General features: G+C 36.0%; 1 protein-coding gene across 9 annotated transcripts in view; it reads left to right on the plus strand.

Moving 5' to 3' along the window:
• Nucleotides 1-25,265, plus strand: part of LOC123516512 (tetratricopeptide repeat protein 14-like) — a 102,939-nt gene that overhangs the window by 26,338 nt on the left and 51,336 nt on the right. For all 9 annotated transcript variants that reach the window (XM_045275925.1, XM_045275920.1, XM_045275923.1 and 6 more), the window contains 3 exons: nucleotides 1,457-1,674; nucleotides 7,289-7,432; nucleotides 23,016-23,207. In XM_045275925.1, coding sequence (XP_045131860.1) covers nucleotides 1,457-1,674; nucleotides 7,289-7,432; nucleotides 23,016-23,207 — 554 coding nt within the window. The remainder of the gene's footprint in view (nucleotides 1-1,456; nucleotides 1,675-7,288; nucleotides 7,433-23,015; nucleotides 23,208-25,265) is intronic.

The raw sequence follows: 25,265 nt of genomic DNA on the forward strand, positions 1-25,265 counted from the left end.
TTTTTATTCATTTCATTATCATTTTGATAGCATTTAGGTAAGTAAAACAATTTAGGCTTTCTATAATTATTTCGTTCATGTCATGCATACATTAAAAGTCTATTTTGAATGGGTTTTATGGACAAAAGTATGATTTTTTTTTTTGGTCTGGAACAGATTAATGGTATTTCAATACATTCTTATGGGAAAAATCGGTTCAGGGGACGAACAAATCGGGTGACGAACAGGATTTAGGAACGAATTATGGTCGTGAGCTGAGGTTTTACTGTATATCTTAATTTTTCTTGGTTCTTGGCTATTTTATGCAAAAACAAACAAACAAAAAAGAATAAACTCCAAAACTGGGATGGGAAGGAAATTACAAAATGCATTTGTTGTATAAGTTAAAATGAAAATATCTAATAGACTAGGTTAATTGACAGGTGTGGAAAGTATGTGACATGAATCTTGGAAAGGTTGTATATTATTATGAGCATTATGACATTTCATTTGCCTTGAAAAAAATTATAACTTATTCTTGGCATATATATGTTTGTAATTCACTAGTCTTCAGGACCACACATATTCAGCTTGTTAGCCATACTATCCCAGAGAGATCATATAATCCAATAGATGAATGAAACTAACCTCTCTGAGACCTTTCACTCTCTTCATTCCAGAGTTGTTTACCTATGGAAAAAATAGATACTTGCTCATATTAAATAAATATTTGCACCTGATAAGGCATGTATCTCAGCCAATCTAGTGATAAGCCAAGATATTAACTGTTATTTTGATGGTATTATTTTCATGTCTTAGGACTTAAGTTAAAGTATATACCTTTATGCTTATATTTTAGAGATGGGTGGTGGGTTTACTGGTGTGTTTCTTGGAGATATAGTCTAAAGTGTTATCTTATAGAGGCTTATGTTTTTCTGTAGTGCTATTCATGTTTTTTCACTTGAAGATAGAACTGATAGGCAGCATGTGGATGATAATGTAGATTCTTGACAGCTGCAGAAATATTGCCAACTGTAGGTAGGATTTGTCAGGTTATCACTTTTATGTGCTTACTACTTAATTCCTGTGTATTTTTAGTTGTGTTCTTGTATTGCACAGGAAATCAGAAATGGTCTACTATACTATATCAGCATAGGTAAATAAATGTGATCTCAGAGATAAAACTGCATGGTTGATGGTTCTAGTCAAGGGATATGTTATGAGCTGCTTTATTGTTGAAACTGAAATTATTAAAGCAGAAAGTTGTATGATACAATAATTATCGGTATAATGAGACTGGAAGAGCTTATTACATAACCTCCTATATGTATTTTCCTTTCTCGGTTCAGATTTTGTCTCTACATAATGTTGATAGTTTAGAGCTCTCTGACAGGTATGTTTAAGTGAACCAGTTGATGGATGCATGCAAGTATGATAATGATGATGATGAAGATGATGATGCCCTTCTGTTTCTTAGGCTCATCTCCGTCTTGAGGACACTGATCCAGAACCAGCGGATAGAGATGACCTTGGACGATGGATGTTGAGGACAAGGTTGTGTGTAGAGGTACTGGAGGTGGATGCTAGTGATAATTACCTACTAGTGGGCACCAAAGGGGTTGCCATTCATTCACATCTCAAGGATAAGGTGAAGCTGGGCAAGGCCACCCTCAGCAACCGTCCACCTATATTGAGGTACTATTAATGTATATCATGTTCTGCTACAAGTGTTTCAGTATCACTGTCCCTGATGACAAAAATATGATGCTGAAAGGCAAAATGCATGAAAAGTGTATGTCCTGCCTACCTTATATAATGAAGGTGTTATTGGAGGTTCAATGCACAGAAATGGATCTGGATTATTTTGAGTCATTCACTTACAACACGGCAAAGAGGGTTAGAGATTTGGTTAAGACAAAGGATAAGTTTTTGTTTGAGTTGTCAAGTATCATCCATTTCAGCACCCACTGTAACATAAATCTACTGATGTAATGAACAGATGCTATAACAAAATTTATTATTCCTTAGAATATATTATGTCTGTTAAAGTATTTCACCACTTGAATAATTGTGTGTGTGTGTGTGTGTGTGTGTGTGTGTGTGTGTGTGTGTGTGTGTGTGTGTGTGTGTGTGTGTGTGTTACCTAGTTGTATTGTACAGGGTTTGAGCGGGGCTCATAGTGTCCTGTCTCCATATCTCTATTTATCTAATTTTTCTTTAAAGTTATGCACACTATGTGCTGCAACAATTCCATTATCCAATGCATTCCATTTTTCCACTGTTCTGTGTGGAAAACAGTATTTTCCAACATCCTTCACACACTGCCTCATCCTGATCTTTTCAAGTCCTCTTGTCCTTCCATCCTCTTCTGCCAACAGCACCAGCTCTTCTTTGTCTATCTTTTCAATATCATTTACTATCTTATACACTGTTATTAGGTCCCCGCGTTCTCTTCTATCTTGTAAGGTTGGCAGTCCCATTTCCTTCAGTCATTTTTCATGTGTGAGGTCTTTTAATTCTGGCACCATCTTTGTAGCAATATTTTGTATCCTTTCCAGTTTTCTTATTTCTTTTTTAGAACTCGGAGATCATACCACTGCTGTATATTCCAGCCTTGGACGTATCATGCTTGTGATGATTTTTCATCATATCTTTATCCATGTAATGAAATGCCACTCTTATATTAGTCAACATCCTATACGATAGTCCAAATATCTTATTTATGTGTTTATCAGGACTCAGATTGTCTTGTATGATCACTCCAAGATCTTTTTTCTCTTTAGTCTTCATTATTTGCTCCTCTCCCATCAGATAGTTCCATACTGGTCTTCTTTTACTCTTTTCTAGTTCCATTATGTGACATTTCTTGGCATTAAACTCCAATTTCCACTTCTTGCTCCATTCATAGATCTTATTTAAATTTTCCTGTAGCAGTATACAGTCTGTGTCTGTGTCTGTGTGTGTATTTACCTATTTCTATTTACCTATTTGTGTATTACAGGGCCTGAGCTAAGCTCTCTGTGACCTGTCTCCTTGTCCATTCCTGTCATATCTCTCTCTCATCTGATTGACACACACCGCGTCAACAACATCACTGCTCAGTTTATTCCACTTATCAATGCTATGATGCGGGAAACTGTATTTTCTCACGTCATTTAGACAGATGTCTTTTATTAGCTTTTTTCCATGTCCTCGGAGATGATTACTTGTGGTCACCTTTATCAACTCTCTATCCAATATGTCAATCTTGTTCACCAATTTATACATAGTTATCATGTCTCCTCTTGTTCTTCTCTCTTCTGATGTGGTCAGCCCCAGCTTCCTCAGTCTTTCCTCATAATCTAACTCCCTGAGTCCTGGTACCATCCTTGTTGCCAGCCTCTGTACCCTTTTCACCTTCTTCACATTTTTCTTCATATGCGGTGACCAGACACATGCATATTCTAACTGGGGTCTTATTAAGGTACATAATATCTTCTTCATCATTCCTTCATCTAGGTAGTGGAATGCAAGGCCAATATTTTGAAGCATGTTGTATGTTTTCCAAAAAATCTTGTTAATGTGTTTCTCCGGTGACAAGGTGTTTTGCACGGTTACTCCTAAGTCTTTCTCCTCATTGGTCTCTTTAATTTTCTCATCACCCAGCCTGTAATCCTTGTTTGGTCTGTATCTACTTCTTCCCATTTTCATAACATGGGTCTTGTCTATATTAAATTCCATCTGCCACTCCTTACTCCACTCATATATTTTATCAAGATCTTCCTGTAACTTGTTACAATCTTCCACATTCTTTACTCTCCTCATAATTTTAGTATCGTCTGCAAACATGTTCATGTAACTGTCAATTCCTACTGGCATATCATTAACATAAATCAAAAACATGATGGGACCCAGCACTGACCCTTGTGGAACTCCACTGGTTACCTTCTTCCACTCGGACTTCCTTCCTCTCACCACTGTTCTCATTTCTCTTCCCATTAAGTAATTTTCCATCCATTTTGCTAGTTTATTATTTACTCCTCCAATCATCTTTAGTTTCCACATCAGTCTATTGTGTGGTACTTTATCAAAGGCCTTTCTCAAGTCCAGGTAGATAGCATCCACCCATCCCTCTCTATGTTGTAGTATGTCAGTCACTCTTGAATAAAAACATAATAAATTGGATACACACGATATTCCTTTTCTGAAACCAAACTGCCTTTCACTCAGAATGTTTTCACTTTCTAGATACTCACTCCACTTAGCTTTAATTACTTCTTCACATACCTTGCACAATATACTGGTCAACGATACTGGTCTATAATTTAGCGGTTCCATTCTGCTACCATTCTTATATATAGGCACTCTTTCAGGACTAATCCTGTTCATATGGAGGTTTCCACAATATCAAATACGGGGTTCAACAATTGATCCTTACATTCATTTAGCAACCTCCCAGATATGCCAGCAGGCCCCATTGATTTATTAATATCCAGATTGCTTATAATTTTCCTTACATCTTCCTTAGTAACCATGATGTCCTGCATTTGTGTGTGTGTGTGTGTGTGTGTATGTATGTATGTATGTATGTATGTATGTAATTCACCTCGATCACCTGCTGGTCACCCAGCCAGTCTTCCCCATTACGGAGCGAGCTCAGAGCTCATAGACTGATCATCAACACACAACACACACCGGGAAAGCAAGGCCACAACCCCTGGAGTTACGTCCCGTACCTATTTATTGCTAGGTGAACAGGGGCTACACATTAAGAGGCTTACCCATTTGCCTCGCCGCTTATCGGGACTCGAACCCGGGCCTCGCGATTGTGAGTCGAGCGTGCTAACCACTACACTACGCAGTGTAGTGGTTATGTGTGTGTGTGTGTATATGTGTGTGTGTGTGTGTGTGTGTGTGTGTGTGTGTTTGTGTGTGCGTGTGTGCGTGTGTGCATCGTGATTTACAGTAGAGGAGTAATCTCTATTCAGTTCCTTCTTAAAAGTGTGAACAATTTTGGTTTTCACATTTCTCTCACTAAACTTGTTCCATTTACTCATTCTTCTATGATGAAAAATATATGTGTTAGTCTCTCTTCTGCAATTTTCTTTCATCAACTTCATGCTGTGTCACCTTACACCATGCTGTGTCTTCTTGTACTCCATTTATCTAAAATAAAAAAAATTCTATCTATGTTCTCCATACTCTTTACCATTCTATAGACATCCATTAAATCTACTCTCTCCCTCCTCTCCAAAGATAGGAATTTCCAATAATCTTATCCTCTCTTCGTAGGGCAAGGTACTTAAGTCAGAAACCATCTTTGTCATTTCCCTCTGAAGTCTTTTCAATTTTGTGATATTTTTATTTTTTTTATGAGGAGACCATGTGACTGCTACATGTTCCAATTTTGGCCTTACCATGGAAGGCAGCAACTTTTTAAAGATTTTTCATCCAGATATTAACCCCTTCCTTACCGCAGCCACCCCCCAATGTAAACAAAGCGTTCCTCTTTTATACCGCAGCCCCCTGCCCGTGTGCGCACGTGCCTCACGGCCAGATCTACACATTATATTTCTTTCTAACTCAGTGTTATGTACTTTTTTCTAAACATATTTTTGTCATTTTATTAATAAAAGAAAACGTAAACATAATCATAAATTGTGCACTAATCATAAATTCAGCACCACACACTCTGCACCTGGTGAGGGTGGCCCTGAGGCAGTCATAACTAGGCTGCTCCCTCTCACTTGCCGAGAGTGTTTCAACACTGCTGTCACTATCACTCTCTCCTATTTCTTTTTCAGGATCATAGTCTGAATCATATTCATCTGGAGAGTCTTCCAGTATATCCTCACTATCTGTCTCATAATTATGATAATCCTCATCGCTGCTACACGAAGCAGACGCCATTATCTCTAACTAGAGGCAATAGAACAGTTTCACCACGGCCGATACTAGAGAACTGATGTTCAAGTGATTGGCTTTATAGTTTATGCATGAAAAATTAACTCCGATATTGATTGGCTAGTGGGGGGGATGGTTTTGTTACGCTGGGGTGGCTAAAAATAACGCCTCCAGTGTTTGTTTGTTTATAGTGAACTACGTGGAGTATGAAAAAGGCAAAATCCGCACTCAGGCCACGGTTATACACGGAAATGTATTGGTGTGGTACGCACGTACCACGGCAGAATCTTGCGGTACCACAAGGTCGCTTTTGCGCATGGTACGCACGTACCACTAAACAGTCTTGCGGTAAGGAAGGGGTTAAAAGACCTTTTACCGTCTAATAAATTCATTATCCCTCTGACAGTTTCATCAATATGTCTACCTGGAGTCAAGTCTTCCGTAAGAGTCACTCCCAAATCCATTTCTCTTGATTTCTTTAACTTTACACATTTATCTCATAATCATATTGTATTCTCTTTTCACTCTAATCAAACTCCATCACCTGACATTTACCTAAATTAAATTCCATTTGCCAAGATTTACTCCATCTACTTATATCATACATTCATTTATATATATATATTTTTTTTTTCAGTTTTGCATCATCTGCCGATAGATTTATATAGCTATCTTTTTCTTCTCTCGTGTCATTCACATTTATCACAAACATTATTGGTCTTAACACCAATCCCTATCGGATACCTTAGTCAAATCACCATTAGTCAAACTGAACATTGGTCTCATATTACAGTTCTCATATCTCTATCATTCAGATAATCCTCTATCCACTTCAGTAGTCTTCTTCCAATTCCTCCATACTTTTTCCATGTAAATCCTTGATGTGATTTGGGATTTGATAGTTGAAGTAATTTCCAGTAAAAAATTATTTCCTTGGTTTTGGTTTATTTTGTGAGAAATTAACGTGGAAGTTGTGTGTAGGTGTAACTGCTTCCCTGGCTGGTCCTCTGTGTCCCTTCATCCCACCTCCTCCCTTTACTCTGTCTCGTTACACACCGGAGTAGTACCACACGACATTAAGTTGTATTTATTTTGTACAATGTTTGCAGTCAAAATCTTACAGGAAACAGCTAGCAAATCACAAAAAGTTTTTGTATGTGTCAGTGAAGAAAATGTACATATAACAGTACTATGGTGGCTGTTAACTGGGTGAAAGTAGAATGCATGTGCAGGAATATTATTTTAAGGAAATTCTATAAGATTAGGTATTCATTGTCAGATTGTTGGATGCTACAGAGCTACATGTAAGTGTAATAACATTTGTATATGATTGGATATTATTTTACCTGAATGCTGCAAACATATTTAAGAATCAGTCACTTGAAAAGAAAATTCAATAATGAAAAAAATTTCCTTTTCTCTAAAGTGAAATGGAAAACCGAAGCATTAAGTCTTACTCTCAAGCACTGGAGAAGCTGGTGACTTTCAACAACCCTCGCAGCATAAGACATTTAGCAGGAAAATTCAACCTCAACCTGTATTCACATACTTCACTGATGGGCTCATTAAAGTAAGTCTTGTAAGTTTGTTATTTATCAATGGAACAGTATATATTACTATGAATTTTTTATTATTATTATTATTATTATTTTTATTATTATTATTATTATTGATATTACTATTATTATTGATATTATTATTATTATTATTATTATTATTATTATTATTATTATTATTATTATTATTATTATTATTATTATTATTATTGTTATTGTTATTATTATTGTTATATTAGTAGCAAAAATGAAATGGCTAAATGTAATGGAAATTATATGTTTTAGGACTGTGAAGTAACATAAAGAGACAAAATAAGAAATAGAGTGTTTTGAGAGAGTTGGCTCGACAGGCAGATCATTGTGTTTATGATGTTTTAAGCGTATGGAAAGTATGGAAGACATCAAATTAACAAAGAGAGTGGTGCTGTCACATAGTGACAGATTAAGAAAGGCCATGCCTGAAATGGATGAATTGTGTGAAGGGAGAATTAAATGAGAGAGAAATTATTATGCAGTAATTAAGAGCAACTGTGTCTGATTGGAGTGAATGGATAATGACATTGGTGAATGTATAAAAATGATCTGGTACTATTGACTGCTGAAAGGCTGTATTGGTGCACTTGGCATGGCTCATAGGCATATAGACCCAGTTTAGTTATGGGGCACTGCACAGTAAGTACCCTGCATTTGCTTTGGTCCGAGGATTGGAGTAGGTATTGGGTAAGGAACAGTCTTATTTCATTATGAAAGGTTACAGTCTCCTTTATCAGTGAATTTAAGATATGCTGTATTTTTAGGAATAGAAAGTAATTAGGAGGTTATCAATAGATAAAGAGTAGTTTGCTCCCCTAATTCTGGCTGACGGTTTTGGCACTTTTTCTACTCTTTGGAGAGCCAGCACTCAAGTGGGCTTTTTTCTAACTTTCTGTTTTTTGCCCTTGGCTGGCCCTCTTCCCTACGTAAAAAAAAAATAAAATAAAATAATAAGGATGAGTGAAGCAGAATGTCAAGGTTTACCCTAGATGCATCATAACAGGTCCTGTCGTTTTCTTATTTTGAATCAGGTCAACTGACTGGATCAAACGTGGGAAAATCTATCATTTAGGCCTTATATTCATATATATATATATATATATATATATATATATATATATATATATATATATATATATATATATATATACACACTCATGCCTCGGTTTTATGGACAAAAGGGGGAAGACCGGTCCAATAGTTCCGATTGTCCGTAGCTTCCGGCAGATACGTATACGGTATGCTAACTGTGGCTGAATCATATCAACAATAACATTACGAAAGAGAAAGAACTGTACTTTTAATCAAGCACACCGTCCAATCTGGCACTGTAAAATACCTATACACTGTAAATAAACAACTTAATAAAGTAAATTCAACATTTTTAATACATAAAATTAGACTTACCATGGATGGTGAAGAGGCGTTGTGCTGTTGGTATGCTGGGATCTGCCGTGATCGTATAGTGGGGCCCTCAGAAATTTGTTCTGAGTCATTGGAGCTTTGCAGCTCCAATGAATCTGTACCTGAAATACTACTGTGCTGGTGCTGTGCTGGTGGGGTGTTAGTACTTGTATGTGGTGGTGGACTGGTTGGTAACCCTGGTGCCTGAGATGAGCGCAGAGTTACTGGTTTGAAAAATGTGTCTAATTTTAACTGTTTACCACTTTGATATTGTTCCTTAATTACGGCCTCTCTAAACAATCTTAGGTTACTGTAGTGAAGACTCAGATCTCTGCTCTTGGTAAATTCCACAAACTGTAGCACAGTGTCCATACAGCTCCTCACCTCCGACAGTCTTGGCAGTGTTACAGGCATCTCGTCTTCGTCGTCACTGCTGCTGCTCTCGTGGGTACCGGTCACCTCCGCAGCAATCTCTTCATCTGAGAGTATTTGGTATCCCGGATCAGCATCATTCTCATCCAGCCATTCTTGAACATCTTCCAATGTTACGTCTTTTTCGTCTGTGCGCTGTAGAACACGGTGGAAATCGCCGGCTTCAAATCCCTCAAAGTCGTAATCAGGTTCAGCGTTCTGTAGAAGTTTCTTCCAGCTGTTTGCTAAGGTAGAAATTTTTAAGTCTTTCCATGAATTAGCAAAGTTAAAAATTGCAGAATTGATTGTGTAACTCTTGATGTTCTCTCGTGCACAGGCACCTGGTGTCGTTTTGTTTGTCTTCCTCAGTCTTGATTACCACCATAACCTCATCTAAGTAGCATCATTGGTATCTCCTTTTCACCACACTGATGACACCTTGGTCCATTGGTTGGATGAGTGATGTGGTGTTGGCAGGCAAATACAAGACATGTATTTTGCCATCAGCACTTACAAGCTTGTCAGCATTAGGGTGAGCAGGTGCATTATCTAGTAGAAGAAGAGCTCTTACGTCGTCAGGGTGAAACTTCAAGACATCCTCCTGGTACTGTCGTACTTCTGGTACAAAATGCTTAAAAAACCAGTCAGAGAAAATTGAAACATTAAATCAAGCTTTCCTGGAGTAGTAATAGTGGACTGGTAAGGTGTGCATGTGATCTTTCAATGCAAAGGGACGAGCAGACTTGCCAGCAATCACCAGCTTGTGTCAGTGCATACCGTCGGCGTTAGCGCAACAAAGCGCCGAAATCCTCTCCTTACACATCTTCTTCCCCCTCATAACCTTTTCATCCTTCCGTGCCTGAGTATTCTTGGGTAGTGAGCGCCAAAATAAGCCTGTTTCATTTGCGTTGTACACTCAACCCTCGATTTGCCGGACCTCCATTTGCCGGATTTCGGATTTGCCGGACAAGAGTCTGTGGGGGAAAAAAAAAAAAAAAAAGTCCGGGACAAGTCGATTTCAAACTACCGCGCCAGACAAAGTTCGCAAATCGGGCACTATAGATGGCAGCGCGGGCAGACATACACGTCTAGTACTGGACTGTACTACTACTGTACTACTGTACTACTGAAGCCGCCACTAGACCACACGGGATCAGATATCTACCATCAATATATCTACAGTAAGGTAAATGCTAATAAAAACAGTACAGATGTGTGTCGGCGGCATTGGCATGTGTTACGCCCCACGTGGTGAGATGATGATGATGATGATGATGATGGTCGTCGGAGGTTTTGCCTTTGCCTCGGCACCTCCTGTTACTTCTATTCTTCCTGATCCTGCCTTTCTTTTATTTTTCTTTCTCTTGTCTTCCACATCTGGTGCAAAGTCTCTTTCTTCTCCCTCAGTTTTGTTTTTCTGAACAAAAAACGTCTGATTTATTTTCCAACTTCCTGGTACAGCTGGTGCAGGTGCCGAAATGCCGTTAAAGACAACGATATGTTCCCACCGGAAATTTTTGCCGTTAAACACGGGATTCCGGTAAATCGCGTGCCGTTAAAGCGGGGTTCAACCTGTATAGGGTAAAGTCCGGCAAGGGGGTAGACCCCCGGACATTTTCCATTGCCGGACATTTGCCATTCCCGGACAAGCCTTCCCCCCTTTTAGTCCGGCAAATCGAGGGTTGAGTGTACACTTAAGACATAAGAAGGCCTTCGTCCTTAATCAACTCATTAAGCTTGACCTGGTAGACCTTAGCACCGACCGTATCGGCACTGCCAGCAATCACCAGCTTGTGTCAGTGCATACCGTCGGCGTTAGCGCAACAAAGCGCCGAAATCCTCTCCTTACACATCTTCTTCCCCTTCCCCCTCATAACCTTTTCATCCTTCCGTGCCTGAGTATTCTTGGGTAGTGAGCGCCAAAATAAGCCTGTTTCATCTGCGTTGTACACTTGGGACATAAGAAGGCCTTCGTCCTTAATCAACTCATTAAGCTTGACCTGGTAGACCTCAGCACCGACCGTATCGGCACTGCCAGCTTCACCCCTCACCACCGAATCACGCAATCCATACCTGTTTCTGAAACGCCATAACCAACCATCACTAGCACTGAACTGAATACCTAAATGCTTACTGAGCTGTTCACATGCATTACGTATTGTTCCAGAAGTGACCTTGTTCCCACAAGCCTTCTGCTGCACATACCACTTGTACACAGCTTCATCTAACTGCTTCTGACTACCAATATTCATATGCTTGCAGGTGCTACAGAACCACTCATACTTGCATAACCATCAACAGAATACTTCACAGCATACTCAGTTAGCTTGGCCTTAGCCCTACGGATATCTGAAACGTTTTTTTTTTTTCCATACTGTTCACACACCGCCTTGACGGACGCGCCATTTTCCAACTTTCTTATCAACTCAAGTTTCTGTGCCATGGTTAAATTAACCATTTTCTTTCTTTCTACTGAAGCTCCAGACAGCCTGGTTAATGAATTTGTATCACTGGTACAAGAATTCAAGCACAACACACAAAAAAAGGGAAAAAAAAAATATGGAGGAATGCGATGCACGTCCTGAGACACGTGTAAACAAGGTGACTGCCTGCCAACTAGCGGTCAATTTTGGAACCAACGGACTTTGTCCGTAGTGCGCGGGACTTTCAAATAAAACCGGAATCTCTAGAATTTGTCCGTAGCTTCCGAAATCCTTTAAATGGGAGTCCGTAAAACTGAGGCAAGAGTGTATATATATATATATATATATATATATATATATATATATATATATATATATATATATATATATGTGTGTATATATATATATATATATATATATATACAGGCAACCCCCGTTTAACGAATGTTCACACAACAAAATTTTGCTACAACGAAGGTTTAATTTTACTACCATCTGCTTGTTTAACGAACACCAAACTTGCTTTAATGAAGTTTTATCCAGGTAATTTTTTTCCAAATTTGAAAGCCCCACCGTATCATGCAAGCTGACAGGCTTTTGAATACATCAGGAGCTGCTGGTACTAAGGCCTGCCTCAGGAAAAATCCTGAGACACCTGTAGAATAAAGATCAAGATCAACCCTCTCGTGGACAACACAGGCACTGTCGATACAAAGGCCTGACTCAGAAGAAATTCTGCGTCACCTGTAGCATCAAGATCAAGATCAAGATCACGCACACCACTCACTCCCCAGTCAAAACATAACAGCATCACCAGCAGCTCATCTTCCCTAGTTTAACTTACCATCAAAATGCCCTGCAATGTGGCCTAACGTTCTTAAGAAGACCAGGAAGTGTCTTATTCTCGAAGTGAAGCTGGGTATTATTCACAGACAAGAGAGAGGCCAGAAAACTAATAACATTGCTGGCCACCATCTTGACTCCATCTACTGTCTACTATTTTCAAGTCAGCAGACTCTATTAAGAAGGCTGGTGAGACCGTATCTTCCTTGCAAGCTAAAAGAACCACCTGAACTCGTGACTCTACAATGGATAAAGTGGAAAGCCTTGTGAAAATGTGGTACATAAGTTTTGTATGCAGTACAATCATGCGCACTTTGTTTACATTCCGCAGGTTGCCGGTTAGTGTCTTTCCCATTTCACTCTCTCTCCCTTCATAAAGTTAAGATCATCAACATTATAAAGTTACGTACATACATACATTAGTGTACATTATAATGACTTAAATTAAACTACCTAAATGTTTAACTTCATAATTTTTACTTTCATTAAACATTATACTGTACTATGATGCACTCTCGCTTTGCTTACTCACAATGGAAGTTCAAATCAGGGGTTAAACTTGTTATAATCGGTTAACAACAGTTTAACGAAGTGTATTTAGGAACGCAACCTTTTCGTTAAACGGGGTTGCATATATATATATATATATATATATATATATATATATATATATATATATATATATATATATATATATATATATATATATATATATATATATATATATATATATATATATATATATATATATATATATATATATATATATATATATATATATATATATATATATATATATATATATATATATATATATATATATATATATATATATATATATATATATATATATATATATATATATATATATATATATATATATATATATATATATATATATATATATATATATATATATATATATATATATATATATATATATATATATATATATATATACAGGCAACCCCCGTTTAACAAAGGGGTTACGTTCCTAAAAAACACTTCGTTAAGTGAAACTTCGTTAGCGAACCGATTATAACAAGTTTAATCCCTGATTTGAACTTCCATTGAGAGTAAGCAAAGCGAGAGTGCATCATAGTACAGTAAAAGGTTTAATGAAAGTAAAAATTATGAAGTTAAACATTTAGGTAGTTTAGTTTAAGTCATTATAATGTACACTAATGTATGTATGTACGTAACTTTATAATGTTGACGATCTTAACTTTTTGAAGGGAGGGAGAGTTAAACGGGAAATACACTAACCGGCAACCTGTGGAATGTAAACAAAGTGCCCATCATGGTGCTGCATACAAAACTTATGTACCACATTTCCACAAGGCTTTCCATTTTATCCATTGTAGAGTCACGAGTTCTGGTGGTTCTTTTAGCTTGCAAGGAAGATGAGGTCTCACTAGCCTTCTTAATAGAGTCTCTTGACTTGAAAATAGTAGACAGTAGATGGAGTCAAGCCATGGTGAGAAGCAATGTTATTAGTTTTCTGGCCTCTCTTGTTTGTGAATAATACCCAGCTTCACTTCGAGAGTAAGACACTTCCTGGTCGTCTTAGGAACGTTATGCCACATTGTAGGGCGTCTTGGTGGTAAGTTGAACTAAGGAAGATGAGCTGCTGGTGACGCTGTTATGTTTTGACTGGGCAGTGAGTGGTGCGTGTGATCTTGATCTTGATCTTGATGCTACAGGTGACACAATTTCTTCTGAGTCAGGCCTTTGTATCGGCAGAGCCTGTGTTGTCCACGAGAGGCTAGATTTTGATCTTTATTCTACAGGTGTCTCAGGATTTCTCCTGAGGCAGGCCTTAGTACCAGCAGCTCCTGATGTATTTAAAAGCCTGTCAGCTTGCATGATACAGTGGGGCTTTCAAATTTGGAAAAATTACCTGGATAAAACTGTTAAAGCGAGTTTGGTGTTCGTTAAACGAGCAGATGGTAGTAAATGAAACCTTCGTTATAGCGAAATTTCGTGTGAACCTTCGTTAAACGGGGTTGCCTGTATATATATATATATATATATATATATATATATATATATATATATATATATATATATATATATGTAATACAGTGTTAGATTATATGGTACATATGCGTTCCTGAAAACCTTACCGCAAATCAAAATTACTGTATACCGAACCCATTATAACATTTAAGCTTATCTTTGAAAGGCAGGAAATTGTGCTTCTTAGAGATGGGGGTGGAGGTGGCTTTCCGTCGTCTTGAGTCAGACAAAACACACCATTTTCCTCTAGCATCAATTTTTTGTCAAATTAAGATCTATGGTTTCTAATTGAACACTTTTATAATAAAATTAATTTTCTTGTTAATGGGAATGATGCTATAATCGCAAATCAATAGAATCTTTATAAGTAAATGTAAATATATTTGTATATATATATATATATATATATATATATATATATATATATATATATATATATATATATATATATATATATATATATATATATATATATATATATATATATATATATATATATATATATATATATATATATATATATATATATATATATATATATATATATATATATATATATATATAAATATATATATATATATATATATATATATATATATATATATATATATATATATATATATATATATATATATATATATATATATATATATATATATATATATATATATATATATATATATATATATATATATATATATATATATATATATATATATATATATATATATATATATATATATATATATATATATATATATATATATATATATATATATATATATATATATATATATATATATATATATATATATATATATATATATATATAATATATATATATATATATATATATATATATATATATATATATATATATATATATATATATATATATACAGGAGAGAAGACCCACAAAGGACGTTATCTTCATTATATCCACTTCACAACGTTTCGGGAAAGTACATATCCCATCTTCAGGTACAAAAGGGGGCTGTAAAACCACACGTAAAAAGTTAAAAAATGACCAGATGCAGTGGTCCTGCTACTTGTTCCTCCAACAGGTAAGTGGGGAGGGCGACTGGCTTACCAGTATTTATAGGCTCCTACTCACTAGATGGCATAATCTAATTGGTTCACTAAGAATTTCCTATCCAGTACAAAATATAGTACAAAATTCTAATCTGTCTTAGCTAATTCACAAAAAGAGAAAAATTTAAAGGTATGATGTACAACAGTTAGTCTATTACAGAAATATTTTAGCCTGAACAAAATACTCAGTGCTAATTGGTTTTGTTCAGGCTAAAATATTTCTGTAATAGACTAACTGTTGTACATCATATCTTTAAATTTTTCTCTTTTTGTGCATTAGCTATGACAGATTAGAATTTTGTACTATATTTTGTATTGGATAGGAAATTCTTAGTGAACCAATTAGATTATGCCATCTAGTGAGTAGGAGCCTATAAATACTGGTAAGCCAGTCGCCCTCCCCACTTACCTGTTGGAGGAACAAGTAGCAGGACCACTGTGTCTGGTCATTTTTAACTTTTACGTGTGGTTTTACAGCCCCCTTTTGTACCTGAAGATGGGATATGTACTTTCCCGAAATGTTGTGAAGTGGATATAATGAAGATAACCGTCCTTTTGTGGGTCTTCTCTCTCCTGTATCGTGTACGCTATAGACGCCCTGTTTTTCAAGTCATACTACTCAACTACGGCCGGTTTACCCTCAAGTCTGCAAGGAAACTACAAAGACTCCACCTCCAACAGGCTAAATCTCTCTGTGACTTGGGGTTTTTGTTAAGATGTGAGTGAAAAGGTGTTTATCCTATGTTTTTATTTTTCAAAAGTAGCATCAAAAACTTAAGCAATAGCAAACTATATGTGTCTATCCTCCACAAGTGTCTAAGTTTTGAAATTAATAACAAGCGTAAGAAATTTAATAAATTAAGTAAAGAATATAACAATAATTTGCAACATTTTAAGAGGAGTGTTTCTTGGTTGGATTATAGGGTAGTGTTGGCTAGTATTAGTAAAGATAATTCCAGCAAAATAGATAATGTCAAATTCATTCATAAGAAAAAGTTAGCAGCCTTAGGTGTGTCCCAGGACAGTGAATTAGATGCAGGTAAAGTAATCTTTAATCTCTCTGGTAAGGTGTTAGATGAAGAAGAAAAACTGATTCCTAAGCTAGGTTTACAATTTGGTTTTCCTGCAAAAAAAGTCAACTTTGTCAATCACTATTTATATTATAAGAAATTCATACAACAAATTTCCAAATATAAAAACAATAATGAACAATTTGATGAAGTACTTAATAAAATTAAACTTTTATCACATGAGTCATATAAGGATAAATCAAATAAAAGTAACCTCAATCTTGACTTGCTAGAAACCCTTAGAAAGGATAAAGATATAATTGTCACCAGGCCAGATAAAGGTAAAGGAATAGTCATATTAAATAAATCTGATTATGTAAACAAAACTAATGAAATTCTCAGTGATGACACCAAATTTAGAAAATTAAATGGTGATTGGTTTAAAATTGTCCTCAAGTTAGAAGATAAACTAAATCGCTTGCTTAGAAGTATTAGAAGTAAAATACCCAATTCATGTTTTGAGTTTCTATATGCATCTGGTTCACTCCCCGGGATACTATATGGTTTACCCAAAGTACACAAGCAAGGTTATCCTATAAGACCTATCCTAGCAGCAACAGGTACCTTCAATTATAATTGTGCAAAATTTTTAGTTCCCATTTTAACTCCCTTAACCACTAATGAATTCACAGTGAAGAACTCAATTGAATTTGCAAAGGAATTACAGACACTTAAATTTAGAGATTCTCTGTTTCTCGCTAGTTTTGACGTAAAATCCTTATTTACAAATATCCCCTTTATTGAGACTATTGACATTTGTGTAGAAGAGTGCAAGAGATTAAAACTGATTCCTTATGACCTAACCAAGAGGCAGTTCCGATCCTTACTGGAGTTGGCTGTGAGGGAGTCCATTTTTATCTTTAATGACCAATTGTATCAACAAATAGATGGAGTAGCTATGGGTTCCCCTTTGGGACCAACATTAGCAAATACTTTTTTATGCTATCATGAAAAAGCTGGTTATCTGATTGTCCATCTGAATTCAAGCCAATTAAATACAACCGCTATGTAGACGATTGCTTCCTAGCATTTAAATCTAAGGAACAAGCTCATAAATTCCTTGAGTATCTAAATAATAAACATAAAAACATATCATTCACTTCCGAGTTTGAGACTAATAATAACCTCCCATTCCTAGATATAATGGTCATGAAGAATAATGGATCTCTTTCCACAGATGTGTTCAGGAAGGAAACTTATACGGGTTTGGGCTTGAATTTTGGGTCATTTGTCCCTTCCTTTTCAAGATAAATTCCATCAAAACGTTACTACATAGAGCATACAATATTTGTAGTACTTGGCCCTTGTTCCATAATGAACTTGAAAGATTAAGACATTATTTTCATATTAATGGTTACCCCAAAGACCTAATAGAGAAACAAATTAAGAAGTTTATCACAAATAAATTTGTCACTGACAATTTTGTGGAGGATAAAACCAAAGAAGTTAGATACATTAAATTACCCTTCTCAGGACAATTTAGTTACCATTTACGCAATACAATGTCTCATTTACTCAAGAAACATGTTCCTAGTGTTGATTTTAGATTTATTTTTGTTAATAAAAATACCATAGGTTCTCTATTTAAATCTAAAGATGCTATGCCTACTACTTTGTGCTCAAAAATTGTATATTGTTTTAGATGTCCGGACTGTATGTCACGGTATATTGGTTCCACCTGTCGGAACCTTAAAATTCGAATTTCTGAGCACTTGGGAGTATCGTATAGAACAAATGCTCGTATCACTGAGCCTAGTTTCTCAAATATAAGAGAACACGCATTACAATGTAATCATGCTTTTACTGATCAGGACTTCAAAATAAAGTATAGGGCATATTGTAACTCAGACCTTAGGATAGCGGAATCTTTATTTATTGTAAAAGAGAAGCCAGAGTTAAATGGTACAGAAATAGCCACCAAATTATTAATTTTCTCTTAATGGTTTCGAACTTGGTGAGATAGGGTCATTATAACATAGTTAGGAGTCGGAGGTTCATATACGTGTACTTTGTTTCAACCAATTAGCATTGAGTATTTTGTTCAGGCTAAAATATTTCTGTAATAGACTAACTGTTGTACATCATACCTTTAAATTTTTCTCTTTTTGTGCATTAGCTATGACAGATTAGAATTTTGTACTATATTTTGTATTGGATAGGAAATTCTTAGTGAACCAATTAGATTATGCCATCTAGTGAGTAGGAGCCTATAAATACTGGTAAGCCAGTCGCCCTCCCCACTTACCTGTTGGAGGAACAAGTAGCAGGACCACTGCGTCTGGTCATTTTTAACTTTTACGTGTGGTTTTACAGCCCCTTTTGTACCTGAAGATGGGATATGTACTTTCCCGAAACGTTGTGAAGTGGATATAATGAAGATAACCGTCCTTTTGTGGGTCTTCTCTCTCCTATATCGTGTACGCTATAGACGCCCTGTTTTTCAAGTTATATATATATATATATATATATATATATATATATATATATATATATATATATATATATATATATATATATATACCGCGGTATGTCATTAATAATTCACTATCACTCAGTGCCATGGAGTCAAGGTTATCCTTGTGGCATGAGCGTATATGAATACTAAGATATGATATCCATTATAGCAGGCAATAGAGGAGTGAAAACATAAGCATCATGATGAAAGTAACATGCAAGCAAAAGGGTCACAAGAAGAAGAAGCGGCCGAGTGGCCGCGAGTCTCCCGCTTCGTCTGTGGCTCATCTCATCTCTGCTTTATTTTTTGGTATTCAATGTAAGATTTCACTTTATGCATTACAAAACAATCCTTTCTTAGGGGCAAGGTTTGTAAAAAGCTAATACAAATGTTGTTTTGTGAACATAAATGCATATATAAGACAATAACACCACCTGGAGAGGTGGTGTTCCCAGCAACCTCAGAGCAACCTGATAGCAACCTTGTCACCGTTCCTCCAAGTGTTCATGGATGCCATTTCACTGCAAGAGGCTGCTCTGACGTTGTTAAAGAATCTTGGATCCAACTCCAGGAGCGCTAGAGACAGAGGCGGGGAGCCAGCCAATCACAGCGAAGCTACCGAGTTCGGTCCCTCACCCGGCAAATTCAAACCCAGAAAATTCGCTAAAACGGATGTGGTTGTACGTTATGCGGACTTTTTGGTCAAACTTTATATACAGTCAACCCTCGGCTATTGCAACCAGCTATCGCGTTTTATTGATATCACGCACCCATGAAAAGCTGCTAAAATTTCATTATCGCGACCTCAGATGCCTGCTATCGCGCGCCCCGCCATGACGTCATGGGATATCTGAGTGCTCATTGCCCAAAACCACCTTCCTGCCAAGATGAAACACAGTCTCTGAGTTGTTCAATTCGGCTATCGCATTTTCAGCTATGGTGCGGCTATTTCGGCCCCAATTGGGCCCGATAGCCAAAGGTTAAGTGTAGTACGTTAAATCGGAAATTCGTTAAACAAACGTTTAAGTGGAGTATTATTGTATATATATATATATATATATATATATATATATATATATATATATATATATATATATATATATATGTGTGTGTGTGTGTGTGTGTGTGTGTATATATATATATATATATATATATATATATATATATATATATATATATATATATATATATATATATATATATATATATATATATATATATATATATATATATATATATATATATATATATATATATATATATATATATATATATATATATATATATATATATATATATATATATATATATATATATATATATATATATATATATATATATATATATATATATATATATATATATATATATATATATATATATATATATATATATATATATATATATATATATATATATATATATATATATATATATATATATATATATATATATATATATATATATATATATATATATATATATATATATATATATATATATATATATATATATATATATATATATATATATATATATATATATATATATACACACACATACAGTAAGGTCCCGAGTTACGTCGGTCTTGAGTTACGTCAAATTCGCACTTACATCAGTCCACTATAAGGCAATTTAAGATTTAAAAAATTGAAAATTTATAAATCGTAAAGCGCGGGGTTATTTGTTATTGTTGGCCACCAGGCGTCACTAGTGGTTATCCGCCACACCGCCCACCTCACGTTTGAATACAATAACACTCTACGTGCCTCAGTTCCACCACACCGTCGCCCCTGGCAAGAGTGTTCCTACATCTGTGTTTGCTGACTATCTTAGTATCTTGCTCAATGGCACCAAAAAAAAAAAAAAATCCTGAGTGATAGCAGTGATGCTAAGAAAAGGAAAACCATTACGCTACAAGAAAAAGTGGACAAAATTAAAAGACATGAGAAGGGAGGCAGCAGCTGTGTATAAGGGAATGAAGAAGAAAATGGGAAGCCCGTTACCATGACAACAGGGAGGTTGACGACCTTGAGGGCTCGCGCACCTATCACAACAATAACAACTCCGGAGCCTTCGTCTGGGCCACATGACACTTGCAGGTCACTTGCACCGTCTGCGCCTGTCTGCTGATCCCTATTGCCCTTTCCTATTGCATTTCCTGCTCCGCTGCGCACGCTTCTACTCCCACCGCACTGCACTACGCTCCCAGCTGTCCACCCTGGACGTCACAACATTCGACCTGCCTACCCTCTTGGCAGCCTCAGGCGTCCACCCCTCTGGCAACATGCAGTCCTTCGCGTTCGTGGCCCTAATCAACAACAAAAACAAGCTTGTGTTTCATAGTCCTACATACTTGTAAATAATATAACAATAACCTTTTACTTATATAGCACTTCTACTCCTACCGCACTCCACAAAGCTCCCAGCTGTCCCGCCCTGGGCGTCACAACATTCAACCTGCCCACCCTCCTGGCGGCCTCAGGCCGCCTCTCTCGGCAACCTGCAGTCCTTCGCATTCGCTGCCCTAATCAATATATTCCTACATAGTTGTAAATAATATACCAATATAACAATATAACCTTTTACTTACCTGAATAACCATAAAAAATGATTGGTTGAAAACTCGATAATATGCTTTGAAAGTACAAAACTCGAAATTACATTACAAAATCGACTTACATCATGTTTCAGAAACGTAACTCTGACGTAACTCGGGACCTTACTGTGTATATATATATATATATATATATATATATATATATATATATATATATATATATATTTTTTTTTTTTTTTTTTTTTTTTTCACTGTTAGGTTAGAAGAAAAAAAATATATATATATATATTTTTTTTTTTTTTTTTTTTTTTTTTTTCCTAGCCTAACAGTGAAAAATAGTTCAGTTGTTTGTTTACATTTGTCTGGGACTGCAATGTTCCAAGGCAGAACTTTCAAGAAACAACTGGCCAAGATGAGCAGTGCTGTTGTTTATGAGTGGAGAAAGCTGTCTGAAGAGTTTCTCAGAGAACATTAAAGGCCTAAAATAACAACAAAAAGATAGCAACAGCTTGCTGGGGGTGAAGGAGCTGCCATGTTTGTTTACAGTTGTCGAAACGAGACAAAGGCGGAAGCGAGCTTGTGTGTGATGACCAGTGTTGACAAAAGTTGACAGTCTTCAGAAAGTTGACAGAAAAAGTTGATGGAAAAGTGCTAGTGTGACGCTGCCTTAAGCGACGCACAGGGTAGCATTGGTTTACACTTCTGCCTGGCGGGTTTGCGGCGAATATGGGGTGGCGGCAGATTTGACCGAGTGTGTGGTGCGTGAGATATGAATGTCGAATTGGCGAGTCAGTCAGTCGAACCTTGAGGATTGGGTATTAATTAACTGAGTTTGAATTGGTGATATATATATATATATATATATATATATATATATATATATATATATATATATATATATATATATATATATATATATATATATATATATATATATATATATATCAGAGACGCAGAGGAGGTTACAGCCATGTTTCAGTGTTTGCAACTGCCTTTTACAACTTAGTCTCTGTATTCATTCCAAGTGATCTCTGCTCATTCCTCTCATATTTTGCATCACCCATATTTAGTAATAATGACACATATATATGATATTGATAGTAATATATTTCTATACCAAGATAAGGTCTTTTATAAATGTTTGTAGGAAATGCAAGACTAGTATATGTTGATAATAAAAGTTTTAATTTAGAAGAAATTGTGGATTTGGGTTCTGTAATCTCATATAATAGCAGTCTAATGTCTAAAATATGTATTAAGATATTTACACATTATCAATAAATGCAGACACAAGTTTTCGGAGCGTGAAATGTACAAGTCGGTAAGGAAGGCGCAGATGTCACGTTGGGCCCACAAGTCAGTTGCTGATGGGGTAGTGTTCTTCAAACGTGGTCAGCATGAAGAAGCCTTCCAGTGTCTCAACAAGGCTCTACAAATTGATACAGAAAATGTGGAAGCATTTGTTGCTAAAGGAGCTTTGTGAGTATTTGTACTTTTCTTTGAACTATTAGAATGCATGTAGAAACAATTTTGTTTTTATGTAGGAGGGTAAGGGGCCAAGGGAAAAAGAATTGGTATTATAAAAAAGCTAACTGAAGTACTGGTCTGATAAGAGGGTCAATAGATATAGTCAATGTAAGGGGTAAATTTCTTGAAACCACTTTAATGAGTCCAAATTACACAAAGGTGGAAATACAGAAGCTGGCAGGGAGGTACAGAGTTTACTAGAGAAAGGGATGGATTATTGAGAACACTGGTTAACTCTTGGATTAGAGAAGTGGACATAATAGTGGAAAGAGAATGAAGGAAGTCTTGTGCAGCAAGTCCATGGGAAGAGGAGAAGCATGCAGTTAGGAAGATCAGAAGACCATTTAGCATGAAAATGGCAGTAGAAGATAGCAAGAGATGCAACAGTGTGGCAATGATAAAGAGGCTGAAGTCAATCAGTCATAGGAGAGGAGTTGATAAGAAGAAAACCTTTTTATTCTATCCTGTCAAAAATAACAGTATGAGTGGACTCCCCCCATACATAAATAGATAGATCCCTGTGCAAATTTAGGAGATAAGAATGAGAAAAGCTGGCAGAGACAAGTCAGAATGCCAAACTTCGTAGAAGCTGTTTTAGCTAGAAGTAGGATGTGAAATTTCCCGTATAGATTAAAAAGTAAAAGCCAGACATTGGATATTCAGTGTAGAATAGGGGAAGAGTTAAATGTCTTTGAAGAAGAGAGGATTATTGTCTGAAAGGTTGTGTTGAGGATAGGTAGTGGAAATCAAATTTTTGAGGCATTGAACAATACTTACTAAGTTTGCTTTGCCTTATCATAAATTTTAGAAATGAGAAGTCTGTGATTCTGTGGTTTCCCTCTGTGATCTCTTTACTTCCTGAAGGGTTGGTCATCTATGAAAAGATGTTGAAAAGTGTAAGGGGTATCATTAGCATAGTGGATAGGACAAGAAATTTGGTTGAAAAGGTCAATGATGAATAGTAGGAAGAGAGTGGGTGACTAGACAAAACTCTAAGGAACACCATTATTAATAGATTTAGGAGAAGAACAGTGACCATATACCACAGCAGAAATAGAACAATCTGAAAGGAAACTTGAGATGAAGTTGCAGACAGAAGGATAGAAGCTGTAGGAGGATAATTAAGTAATCAAATCTTTGTGCCAGACTTTATCATAAGCTTTTGATATGTCTTAAGGCAACAGGAAAAGTTTCACCAAAACCTCTGGAAAAGGATGACTTAGAGTAAAGAAAACCAGAATATCACCAGTAGAGTGACCATACTGGCAGTCATATAGAAAATTGTGAAGTAATAGATGGTTAAGAATCTTCCAGTTGAGGATTGATTGAAAACTTTGGATAAATAGGAAATTATTGCAATAAGACAGTAGTTTGAGTTATTAAAATAATCATCCTTTTTAAGGGCAGGCTTAATGTAGGCAAACTTCTAGGAAGAAGGAAAGGTAGATGTTGACAGTTAGAACTTATAATGTACATGTGTTGTGTTTGTTTGTGTCTGTCTGTGTGTGTATGGGTGTTTACACATACATTTACTGAGTTTAAGGGGGAAATTTAGTCAATTTGTTTGAAAATTCTTGAAAATATGATACGTATTTGGCATCTGACATCATCACTCTCATCCTGAGCTGTGGAAAGTGTTTGCCAGGCGCAAGATGTGTTTCTCACCTGGTTATGGCAGTTTAAAGCCTTTAAAAGGGATGAACTTGTGCTATGCCCCCTTTATCTCTTAGGCTTTGATTTTCATACATTTCTTTTTCTTTTTTTTTTTCTTTTTTCTGGTTTTCAAATTTGTTTTCTGATGAAGCAGTACGATGATTTGGAAGAGCCTGTGACTTTGAGGGAAACCCAGCAGTGTTGCCACGTTCACCCTCCCCAGGCCTCCATCCCACAGTACAATCTCCATCAACTTGTGCATATTTTTTGTCTCTTAAAATTGAAAATACCATGTGTAAGTGCTAAAAGAAAAGTGAAGAGTGAAATAAGTTGCCAGAGAGCCTTGAAAAGGTGGAA

Source organism: Portunus trituberculatus, chromosome 41 (assembly GCF_017591435.1).
Source record: "Portunus trituberculatus isolate SZX2019 chromosome 41, ASM1759143v1, whole genome shotgun sequence".
NCBI lineage: Eukaryota > Metazoa > Arthropoda > Malacostraca > Decapoda > Portunidae > Portunus > Portunus trituberculatus.